General features: G+C 40.2%; 1 protein-coding gene across 1 annotated transcript; it reads right to left on the bottom strand.

Moving 5' to 3' along the window:
- Nucleotides 1–1,090: 1,090 nt before the first annotated feature.
- Nucleotides 1,091–11,796, bottom strand: MRPL58 (mitochondrial ribosomal protein L58). Its single transcript, XM_069076471.1, has 6 exons — nucleotides 11,544–11,796; nucleotides 9,769–9,805; nucleotides 2,823–2,882; nucleotides 2,024–2,106; nucleotides 1,758–1,927; nucleotides 1,091–1,476 (listed from the first exon to the last, which is right to left on the bottom strand). Exons 1-6 carry the CDS (start codon nucleotides 11,733–11,735, stop codon nucleotides 1,392–1,394), a joined length of 627 nt encoding a protein of 208 aa, XP_068932572.1. The 5' UTR covers nucleotides 11,736–11,796; the 3' UTR covers nucleotides 1,091–1,391.
- Between the last annotated feature and the right edge of the window lie 269 nt (nucleotides 11,797–12,065).

Consider the following 12,065-nt stretch of genomic DNA (forward strand, 5'->3'; position numbering starts at 1 on the left):
GACAGTATGCAGCCCTAGACTACTCTTATCATCCACTTTTTTGTTCCTATTCGGCTGCTGAAAGGAAACAGGCACCTGAACCTGTGAAATCCACTACAAATTTTATCCAGACTTTCATTTCTAACACTCTCTTGCCTCCTCCTCAGCTGAGGACCTTGCCTCATACTTTTCCAAGAACATAAGATTGTATTGAAGTTCACATTAAAACAATTTTTAGGTATCATCTTACACCTATCAGCTTGGCTAAAATGACAGAATTACTCTTTAATTGGAGAATGGCTAAACAAGCTGTGGTATATGACTGAGAAATGATGAGATGGTTGATTTTAGAAAAACAAAACCAGACCATTCACCATCAGCTTTGTCTTGTCCCCTCTCTAAATCTAAAAACCCCTTCTCATTATCCCCTCTTTGCTCCTCCTTTAGTTTATCTCTCTCCATACAGATTTGATCCCATTCCCACCAATGGTTTCTAGCAGATTGTGGCCATTATCATCCCCTCTCCCTTTCTAATCTCTAATCTCTCTCTATCTACTAATTCCTTCTCTACTGCCTACAAATGTGTCTGAGCCTCTGCCACCCTGAAAAAAAAAAGCCTCACTAGATACACCCATTTCTGCCAGCTATTCTGTATCTCTGCTCCCCTTCTCAGCTAAACTCTTCTAAAAAGCTGTTCACACTGGGTTCCTCTACTTCCTCTTAATTCTACTAAATCTTTTACAACCTGTTTGCCAACTGTGCCATTCAAGTGGAATTGCTTTCCCCAATGTTAACAATGGCCATCGCTATCAGGCCCCTTGTGGAAGCCCCAGGCTCTCTTGGGCCTTCTTCTCTCTCAACACTCTACCACTTGATGACCTCACCAACTCCCATGGCTATCGTGATCATCTTTGTGGAGATCTGGGCCTCTAGGACTGATCTTAAGTCATATATATTTCCAACTGGATGTCCCACAGGCATCTACCACTCATTTTCTTCCCTCCCAAATCAAGTCTTCTTCTAGACTTCCCTTTATCTATCATAGGTACCACCATTCTCCCAGTTGCTCAGGCCCACAACCATCCATGAATGAACAAATCACAGAGAACACTTTATTGTTAAATACAAAGAGGTACACTTTTTTCTTTATTTGTTATACTAGGAACAGTTTCTTTGTGTCACCAAATGACTGCCAATTGCAGTTGCTAGACTCAGAGTTCTCAAAGGGTGTGACATAAGTTTCTCATTGGTATGCTTGAATTGCATTGAGCTTATTCTGGTGATCTGTAGTCTTTCTAACTTAAAAGTTCAGTGTGCCATGATTCTTCATGTCAAACAATGATGCTATGCCATGAGCAAAACCAGTTTGAGAACCAATGAAGAGGTCTGCTTCAGGCAGCTGGAAACTGAGTTCAGTCCATATCTACTTTCCTGCTTGCCTTTATGGTGGAATGGATTTTCTTCTGCTTTAGCCTTTCATGATTCATGTTTTCTATCCTGAAAACAAAAAAACAAGAAAATATGCCTAGATGCCTAATCAACCTCTTTCAAAGTGATGGGTTGGAGCCACTATAGAGCAGAGAGAAAAGCAGTGAGATATGCAGGCAAGCTCCTCCCTTCCCAATAAGTATCTTTTTAATCTTCTTTATGATACCATAGCCAGCTCATTAGTCCTGATTCCTTATAGAGTCTCCTTCAAAATCCTTGTGGATTTGAATCCTGTTGGAAAGAAGGTCCCTAAAAATCTGATTATAGGAATTCAGGGAACTTTCCATTACCTGATCCTTCGAAGCACAGCATCCTCTTTGGATGGTTCCTTGGGAGTCTGGCTGGCCTGGGCAATCATGTCTCTAATTTTCTGGAGGCAATTTGCCAAATTTCGAAACTGATAGCGGCTGGAATCAGAGGTAATAATCAGCTCTCCTGATTTGCTGATCTTATTTTTGAACTGGAGTAAGAAAAAGAGAAAATTTAAAATTTCATAGTGGAAAATTTAAAGGCTTAAACAGAAAGGTTATAGGGGTATGTAAAGGCAGTTAGTTACCAAGATAGCAATCTTTTGCTGTACAGGCTCTGCAATCCAGTCTGCTGTTGCTAAATGGAACCGGACTTCAGCCTTGGTATTTACTGGGAACAAGAGGGAGAGTATAATGTAAATTCACTGAGAATCCTTGATGGGAAACACACAATAACAAAGACATTTAGACTTGCAGCCCTGAGAAGTTAAATTGTAATACTTCCTTGGTGAGTCTCCAAGGGAAAAGACATCTAAACCTTTATGTTTCAAATTCTGGAATGTGAAGTTTAGAGGATTTGGAGCTGGAAGGAGTTCTTTTCCTTTATAGATGGAAAAACGGAGGCTGAAAGGGATAAAATCATTTAACAAGGCAACAACTAATTAGCAGCATAGCTAAGATTCCAGTACACAATTAGTTCAAGTCATAAGGGGTCAGAGAGGTTAACCCCTTAAGGATGGGGAATTACTTTTGGGAGAAAAATCATGCTCTTATATGTATCAGTGTAATGTTTCTTTTCCATATCTGAAAAGAGCAGGGAAGAATAATGCCTATAAGAATGATGTTATAAATACGTTCATGGACAAGCAGTAGATTTACATTGTTCTCTATCTTGATTTATACATGTACTTGAAGCTTAGTTATAGCAACTCACAGCCAGGAATTCCAAGATCAGGCCAAAGGCCAGAGTGAAAAACAGGATTACTATGAGCTGGCCATGGTTAGGACCCCTACTGAAAAACCTTTTATTCTATTTGAATGTTACAGCATAGCTACCCAGGCCAGCCTAGCATTTAGCTTTTAATACAAAAGAAAGCACTGAGGTACCTTTATTAACATTCTGCCCTCCAGGACCACTACTCTTGGAATAAGAGATCTGCAGGCGATCTGTAAGACAGAAGGAAAAAAGACATTTTACTTTGGGTCAAAATGAGCTGTTTACAATTTACTTTTTATTGTTATATTTTTAAAATATCACCTTCATTTCTGATTATATCCTTCACCCTTTTCCTACCCAGCAAGCTTCTGATTATAACAAAAAATAAAAACAATTTATCAACAAGCATTTATCAGTTGCAATTACATGCAAGGCACTTTGCTAAGAACTGAGCATATATAAAAAAAAGTAAAAACAATGACTGTCCTCAATAGACAGCTAGCTTACATTCTAATGTACATGAATAGGTATATGAAAGAAACATTCAGAGCAGATGCAAAGTTGCCACAGAGGGGTAGGAATGGACAGCTGGAGTGACTGTGGATTTGATTATAATCAATTATAATCAACATAATCACAAGGGAATGTAAAGGAAGGTTGGGGAGACAGCCCTGTGAAGACAGTGGTAGGATCCCTTTCCATACCCATCTTCCCTTATTCTACTACACCCTTTTTGAACTGGATGATTCCCCAACCTGTTAAATCAGCGGCTGACTCCTGAATACTCCATATGTTCCCTTTTCTCCACTCACACAGCCATCCTCATCCCTGGAAAGGGCTCCTGAAGAAGGTGAGATTTAAACTGAATCATGAAGGAAGTCAAGGATTCCAGTGGTTAGAGGAGAGGAAGGAAAGGGCATTTCAAATATGGGAGGGCAGTCAATTAAAAAATACAGACAAGGAAAATGGAGAATCAGCATAACAGTAGGTAGGTCATATGGCTAGATCATAAAGTATGATGAGGGGAGTAATAAACAAAACTGGAACAGAAGGAACCAGGCTGTGAAGGGCTTTAAAAGCAAAACAAGAGTTTACATTTGATCCTAAAGGGTAAAAAAAAAAATTATTAGAATTTATTGAGTTGGAGGACAATATGGTCAGACCTGTACTTAAGAAAAAACATTTTGGCAGCTAGGTGGAGAGTGGTGTGGAAAGAGACCTGAGGTAGGGACTCCAATTAGATGAATAATATTTCAGTTAAGTGGTGATGAGGGCCTTAACTAGGGTGGTGGCTCTGTGAGTAGAGAAAAGTATATGAGCAATGCTGTGAAGAAAGAAACTACAAGATTTGGTTACTGATTAAGATAAATGAGGTGAGTAAGAATAAGGTGTTGAGGTTGACACAAAGTTTGGGAACCATGGTGACTGGAAGGACAGTGATGACCTCAAAAGTTAACAGGAAAGCTTTAAAGAGGAATGGGTTTGGGAGGGAAAGATAATGAGTTTTGTTTCGGACAAACCAAGTTTGAAATGTATATAAGACATCCAGTTTAAAATATCCTATAGACAGTTGGTGGGACTGGGGCTCAGGAAAAAGGATAGAGCTGGGTAGAGAAATCTGGGAATCATCTGCATAAAGATGATAACTGAATCTGGGGAGCTGCTGATATCATCAGTTGAGAGACTATAGCAAGAAAAGAGGGCCCAGGACTTTGGGGTTTACTTATGTACCCCAACTAGGTATGACATGGATGAAGATCCAGCAAAGGAGATGGGTAGAGAAGAACCAAGAGAAAGTACTATTACCAGAACCAAGGAAGAAAGGGAATAGTGTAGTCAAACAGGTAATTAATAGTATCAGATGCTTCAGGGGTCAAGAAGAATAAGGATTAAGAAAAGGTCATTAGATTTTGCAATTAAGAGATCATTGTTAAATTTAGAGGAACTAGTTTCAGTAGAATGAAGAAGCTGGCAATCAGACTGTAATGGATTTAGAAAAAAGTAAGAAGAGAAGAAGTGGAGGCACTGAGTGTAGTCGACTTTATCAAGGAGTTAGTAAAGGAGAAGAAAGATACATGATGGTAGCTATTGGATATAGTAGTAGTGAAGGTTTTTTTCATAAAGGGGGAAGACTTGGGCATGTTTATAAGTAGCAGGGAAGGAACCAGTAAATAGATGGCGGGAAGGAAGGAAGGGGAGAGAAAGGGAGAGGGAAAGAAAGAGAATGATAGTGTGAGTAACCTGCAAAAAAAGGGAAGAGGACAGGATACATATATTATAAGTAAAGTAATTGGACTTGGCAAGAAGAGCCACTTTTTCATTAGAGGATGAAAAAAAGAAAGGAGTTCAGCAAAATTAATCGATCTATTAACTGAGTCTGACAGTATATGTAAACATGCCACAACTTATAGTTCTCCATATTTCCAACTTTAGGAGGTGTATTTACTCATCTCTTTTTAGGGACAAATTTCGTCATTATAATTTCACAGAGTATAGCTTAATTTTTTTTGTTCTTTATGTTTATATTGCTATAGTCACTGTGTATATTGGTTTCTTGGTTCTACTTACTTTTCATGAGTTCATATAAGTCTTCCAATTTTTTTCCTGAATTATTCATAATCATCCCTTCTAGTTCAGGATAGGTTAGGATATTGATGAGGTATGGGCTCTGGGAGCCCTCTTGAGCTCTCCTTGAATATTTGAGGTACAGGTTCCGGGAACCCCCCTTGAACTCTGATTAAATTATATGAGGCATTTGCATGAGGCAATAATAAGCCTTACATTGTGGCTGGGCCCAAACCTCTGTTACTAGACTTCCCACCCTTGAGTCTATCAAAATATCAATCCACCCTAGAACTGGCCTAGCCCACCATTGTCTGTAGTCTTAGGGTAGCCTCTTCCCACCCTTAATCACTCATTGACCCTCCCTAAACTCCTCCTCTAGACCTCCCCTAGATTCCTCCCACAATTTTCTGTATGTAAGACTCCATCTTGTCTCCATGTGTGTGAGAGGGTCATAGAATGACCTAGCACAGACTTACTCTGTGTCCAATACAAGTGAATTTTTAATAACTTTTACTTTTCTTTGGCTGAGAGAAGACTTGAGTCCAACTTATTTGGCAGAATCCAGTGTGTTGGTATTTTGGGGTCTCCAGAGCAACCCTAACCCTCTTTATGGGTAACATCTTCAATATTCCATTACATTTATATACCACAATTTGTTTAGCCATTCTACAATTTATGGGTGTCTACTTTGCTTCCAGATTTTAGCTACCACAAGTGCTGTCATAAATATTTTGATGTAGATAGGATCATTCTTTTTATCTTTGACCCCTTTGGAGCATGCCTAACAGTGGAATCTCTGGGTCAAAGAATAATGACATTTTAGTCAATTTCACAGCACAGCTCCAAAATTGCTTTCCATAATGGCTGGACCAATTCAGAACCTGCCCAATAGTATATTAGGATGCCTGTCTTTCCACAACCCATCTAACACTGATTACTCCCATTTTTTATCATCTTTTCCAATTTGCTGGGATTAAGGTAAACACTTCAGGCATTTCTCTTATCGTTGTGATTTGGAGCAAGCTTTCATGACTGTTAGGAGATTACATTCTTCAATGAAGTTTGTTCACGGTATCCTAGCACACTCTTGGTAGAGCTGTGGAAAACAATTTGGAATTATGCCCAGAAAGTGACCGAACTGTGAATACCCTTTGACCCTGCTATACCACTTCCCACTAGGCCTCTACCCCAAAGACATCAAAGAAAGAGGGAAAAAACCCTACATATACAGAACTATTAATCGCAGCTACTTTCATGGCAGCAAAAGTGAGAAACTAAGAGAGTGTCCTATTGGTGGAGTGGTTAAACAGATTATGGTTTATGAACAGAATGGAATATTATTGTTCCAGAAGAAATTATGAGATGGACAATTTCAGAGGAACTGGGAAGATTTTTAAGAATAAATTAATGCACGGGGAGGCTGGGTGGCGCAGTGAGTAAAGCGCCGGCCCCAGAGTCAGGAGGACCCGAGTTCAGTTCCAGCCTCAGACACCTAACACCCACACAAAAAAACTAGCCGTATAACCTTGGGCAAGTAAATTAACCCCAACTGCCCTCCAAAAGGAAAAATAAAAAAAGAATAAAGTAATGCAGAGTTAAGTAAACAGAACTAGAACAATTCATATGATAACAAGATTATAGAGAAAAGCAACTTTGAAAGACTTTAAGAACTCTGATCAAGGCAACAATAAATTACAAGTCCAAAAAGTGAAGATGAAACATGCCACTTACCTCCTGATAGAAAGGTAATGAACTTAAAATAAAGAGACATGTATTTTCAGCATGATTAATGTGGGAAGTTGTGTATTGAGGGATTTAAGACATGAAATGGGATGACACGAGTGCTTTGGAGGCATTATACAAATATAAGCTACTGCTACTAGGGTCCTCTAATTAAAGAAGGTTGTGAGAGGGCCAAATTAATTTAAAAAAATACTAGTTAATTGGGGAGAAAAAAGAAAAATGTGTTCATATTCTTTTACCGCTTATCCAGTGGACAATGGCTCTTAGTCTTACATATTTATGTTAGTTCCCTATATATAATCCTTTTATTATTAATGTCACCTATCTTTCTTATAAAGCATTTATAGTTCAATGAGCTTCACAGAGATTATCCTTATATTCAGAATTCTAATATGGAAGGGAAGACAGATATTTTTACTATGCTCATTTTACAGAGAGGAAAACTAACAAAAATAAGAATAAATGACTTACCTGCAGTCATTAGAGAAACTGAGACTGAAATGCAGATCTCCTACCCAGTAAAAAAACAATGGGACACCCAGATCTGTTGGCCTCAATCTTTCTTTTATTTTTAAAATGAGAACTTCTTTAAAAATTGAAAAAAATGACAAACCACACCGGGATCTTACTTATCTTACACTGAAGTGTAGATGAAGGAGAAGGAACAATGCAGCTGTGTTCTTAAGCCCTGGCCCTGTCACTATAACTCACTATATGTATGTAATGCGAATGTAAATTTTAAAGATCTTCCCTGCCCCTAGGCTAAAGTGCACCAGAAGCCTGGGGAGGGAGGCTTGTTTTTCAGTAGATACTTTTTGATTGGCCAGTGGGTCAATAAGGTTGTTACATTCTCTGAGCCAGGAGAAGGCTATATAAGCCCTGATGTGTAGCTTTGTTTTGGGACTCACTTTGAGAAGTGTTCTGTGATTTGATCTGAATTCTGGGAAGCCGTTGTTGAGAGTCCCCCGGCTTTCAAAAACCCAGAATGTGGAAACCCAGATGTTGACTGGGTATGGATGTAATGGTTGGACAGTTTGGAAATCTGTCTACTTGATTTTTTGTCTTGATAATTCTGCCTGTATGCTTTGAGGTTCGGGGTGCTGACCTTTTCTCCTGAACAAGGTAAGCGATATATGTCTGACTGATTAAAGTAAGCTTGTTAACCCATTTTGAGTTGCTTTCCTTTAACAAAGCAGATCCAAGAACCTGTATGGGCGGCAAACCCTGAGGACGCTTGGGGTGCTTGCTGCTACAGTGTACCTGGGCAAATCAATTAACCACTTTGAGCATACATTTCTTCAACTGCAAAAGAGAGAAATTAAGACCAAATCCTCAAAATCAACTGCCACTGACATATACCTCTTGGCATATATATCTTGGCAGGTTTAATTCAATATGTCACAGGGCTCTCTCTGCCTCCCAACATTTTTATTTCTGTTGATGGCACATCAATCTTTCTAGTTCCTCAGGCTTGCAACCTCTGAGTCATCCTTAATTCTACCCTCCCCCTCACTTTCCATATCCAATCAGTTACCACCTCTTATTTATTATACTTCCGTAACTTTTCTCAAATCCACCCCCTTTTCTTCTCTCACATTCAGACCCTATTTGCCTCTCCACTCGTCTACTGCAATTACTTCTTAACTGATCTCCCCTGTTCTACTCTCTATCTTCTTTATTCCATCCTTCCTACAGCTGGCAAATCCAACATTCCTAAAACAGAGTTCTCACCATGTCACTTTGCAGTTTAGTAATCATCAGTGGCTTTCTATTGCCCCTAGATAAAACACAGACTCCAAAGTTTGGCAATTAAAACTCCATAATCTGGCTTTTACTGAATTTCTCAGACTTAAAATAGTCCCCTTCATGCACTCTATAGTCCAGTCAAACTATCCTACTAGTTTCTCCTTAAATTCAATACTTCATCTCCTCTCTCCATGCCTTTGTGTCCCATGGCTGTAACATACATCTCACCTTTGCTGCTCAGAGCAGTAGCTTTCTTCAAGGCTTCAAGGTCAAGTGCCACCTCCTAAAGGAAATAGATTCCAAACTCCCCCAGCTGTTAGTGCTCTCTCCTTTCTCAAATTATTTTTACGTGTACATGTAATCCTAGGAGAATGTAAGATAATTAAGGCCAGTGACTATTTACCTTTTTTTTAAATTTGTAGCCCTACATTTAGCAAAGTACATTACTGTCATTAAGTTGTTTCAGCTATTTCTGACTCTTTGTAACCCCATTTGGGGTTCTCCTGGCAAAGGTACTGGAGTGGTTTGCCATTTTCTTCTCCAGCTCATTTTATAGATGAGGAAACTGAGGCCAACAGGGTTAAGTGGTCTGCCCAGAGTCACATGGCTAGTGTCTGAGGCCATATGTGAACTCAGGAAGATGAGTTTTCCTGACTATCCCTGGCACTCTATCCACTTCACGACCTACATTATACATAGTGATAAATTAATAAATTATTAACAAATAAATGTTTGCTTAATAGAAATCTCTACATTCCCTTCCAATTCTATCATACCACAATCTATGAAAAGCAATCTTATTGATCAAACTTAATTCAGAAGGAAAAGGAAAGAAAATGACAGTGGGGATAGTCAGTATCCTGGGGTTTTCTAGCTAGCTGAAAGGCCTTTTGTGGAGCGTCTGGAGATATGCTATAAAGAAACAAGCATAAGGTGGCAGTGGTAACCTATTATAGTTGATACCCAATAGAACTCTCAAGCTTAAAGAGACAATGAAGAGAGAAACTTTTTAGAAGAATAATTTGGTTTTCTAAGGCAGTGAAGAGGCAAAAATAGACTTACCTATAGGAATGTCATTGCTGGCCTGCTTTGCATCATCCTACAACAAACAGACATTTACACTCAATGGTAAGAGACACATACAATGCTAAGCAAATCTGTGCTTATGTGTGATTTATGAATTTATGAATATGTGATTAATGAATCTGTGCTCTGTGTGATTTAAGAAAGGGGGCTGGTAAACTACAGCTTGAGAAAGAAATCCGGTGGGGAGCTAAGGACAGTTTTTACATTTTGAAATCCAATAAAACTTTATTTATATTTTATTTACCAATGTAAAAACAATTATTAGGTTGGGCTGTAGAAAAAGGCAGTTATTTGCCAGCTCCTGAGATGATGTGAGTGCTTTGGAAACATTATGCAAAGGTAAGCTATCTCTATTTGGGATTTCTACTTAAAGTCTCAAATAAGAATGCCCAAAAAAGTCACCAGATTTGTGGTCTCTACTCAGTCTCTTTATTTGAAATCTTATGAATGTACTAAATCTACTATTCCTTTTAACTGTGGACTCCAGCACTTCAACATCTATAACAAAAATTCCAAACTGAAAAGAAAGCTGTTAGTATCTCCAATATAACTAGGTTTCTTAGAATCCTTAAACTTGGGATAACAACCAGCAATTCAATGTTGAGCTCTTCGTTTTTTGGTTTGTTTGTTTGAATTTAAATCTAAGGAGAGCCAAAGCCACATCCCTGCTGTTGTGGCTCCTCTTATTTTAGGTAAATATGCCTTGGGGTTCATGTCACTTTTTTCTTGGGGGCTTCAAGTAGTAAGATGCTTAAGATTTGCTAAAGTACTCAAGAGCTGTAGGGCCCTGAAATATTGTCCTTTTCTTCAGCCTTGGCAGTATTTAAGAACTGATGGCTTCTAAAACATACCCATCTACTAACTGGGTATGTAACCTCAGGAAAGTCATTTCAATTTTCTGGGCCTCAGTTTCTCCCATCTGCTAAGCGAAGGGACTGAAAGAGGATCCTTTCTGGTTCTGACATTCTATGAGTCTCTGAAGCCTCGGATCTTCAGGCTACAGCAGTAAGGTGAAAACCAAACCAAACCAAACCCTGGATTTACAAGAACCTGGGATCTAGTCCTAGCTCTGTTGACGATCCAGTAATAACCGGATTTCCCTCACAGTCTATTTCTTCTTTAGTAATCGAGGGGGTTGGGCTAGATGATCACTAAGGTTCCTTCCACCTCTACTACTCTTCTTTTTGTTGTTTTGGAACCAACTGGGGTTAAATGACAGTGTCTGAGGTCGTCAGAGGCTCAGACCCTGCTGACTCCAGAGCCAGTGCTCTATCCATTGTTCCACTGGGATGTTCTCCACCCCCTCCCCCAAACTCCCTCGACTACTCTTCAACTCCGTTAACTGCTAAGTTAAACTGAGTCAAGAATACACAGCAAAAGCCCTTGCGGTCTAGTCTCGAGGCGAGCGACCCCTGCCTCTCTTTGCTAAAAGCAACTAGCGCCTCGCTCCTCATCTAAGAGAAATCCACACGTGATCCACAAGCCCCACATTTTCAAACCTAGCCAATGAAGCGCCAGCTCTCTGATAAACCCCACAACGTCTCCAGGTCTAGCCAAGAAGAGCCAATTCTCTGACATCCCTATAGCAACTTACACACCCAACCAATGAAACGACAGTTTTCGGACGCCGTCACTTGACCAGAGAGCCCTAAACCTACCCAATGAGGAGCCTGCTCTCTGATGTCACCCGACGTTGAGGCGTGGCCTCTCGCGTCGCTTCTACCTCCCTCTTCACCCCCGTCCTCCCTTACCGGGATTTTCCAGGCAGTCTCCCGGCCTCGGGAATCCGGGTAAAGCTTATCCAGGCTGTAGATGCTCTTGAACTCAGAGTTGGCGGCCTTCTTGTGAAAAGCACGGCAGAGGCAGCGGCCGGGCTGCTGAAGCAGAGCCAGCTTGAGGCAATCCCGGTTCAGTAACCAAAGAAGACCTCTGGCGGCGGCCATGTCACCGTCTCTTGGCTGCTTCCGGCGGGTGTTCACTCGCTACAAGTCCGGCCGGAAACGCATCGCAAGGGCAGAGTGTCCCGGCTACGTGGCTTCCGCCTATCTTAGACCTAGGGAAGCTAGCTGAAAGGCAGGATCAGGCCTGTTGTAGTCTGCTTAATGATGGGGGTTGTAAGTGGATGAAGGTGGCAGGTTGGATTTTTTTTTTTTATACTGCTCCTTGCAAGCAGGGACTTCAGCTTTTGCATTTCTTTGTATCCTCAGCGCTTAACGCAGCGACTTCCACATAGGAGACATTTAATAAATGCTTATTGACTAATTGATGTTCTT

The sequence above is a fragment of the Petaurus breviceps genome, unplaced genomic scaffold, assembly GCF_028583685.1.
Source record: "Petaurus breviceps papuanus isolate PSGF00001 unplaced genomic scaffold, PetGlider_PUasm1.0 90925, whole genome shotgun sequence".
NCBI lineage: Eukaryota > Metazoa > Chordata > Mammalia > Diprotodontia > Petauridae > Petaurus > Petaurus breviceps.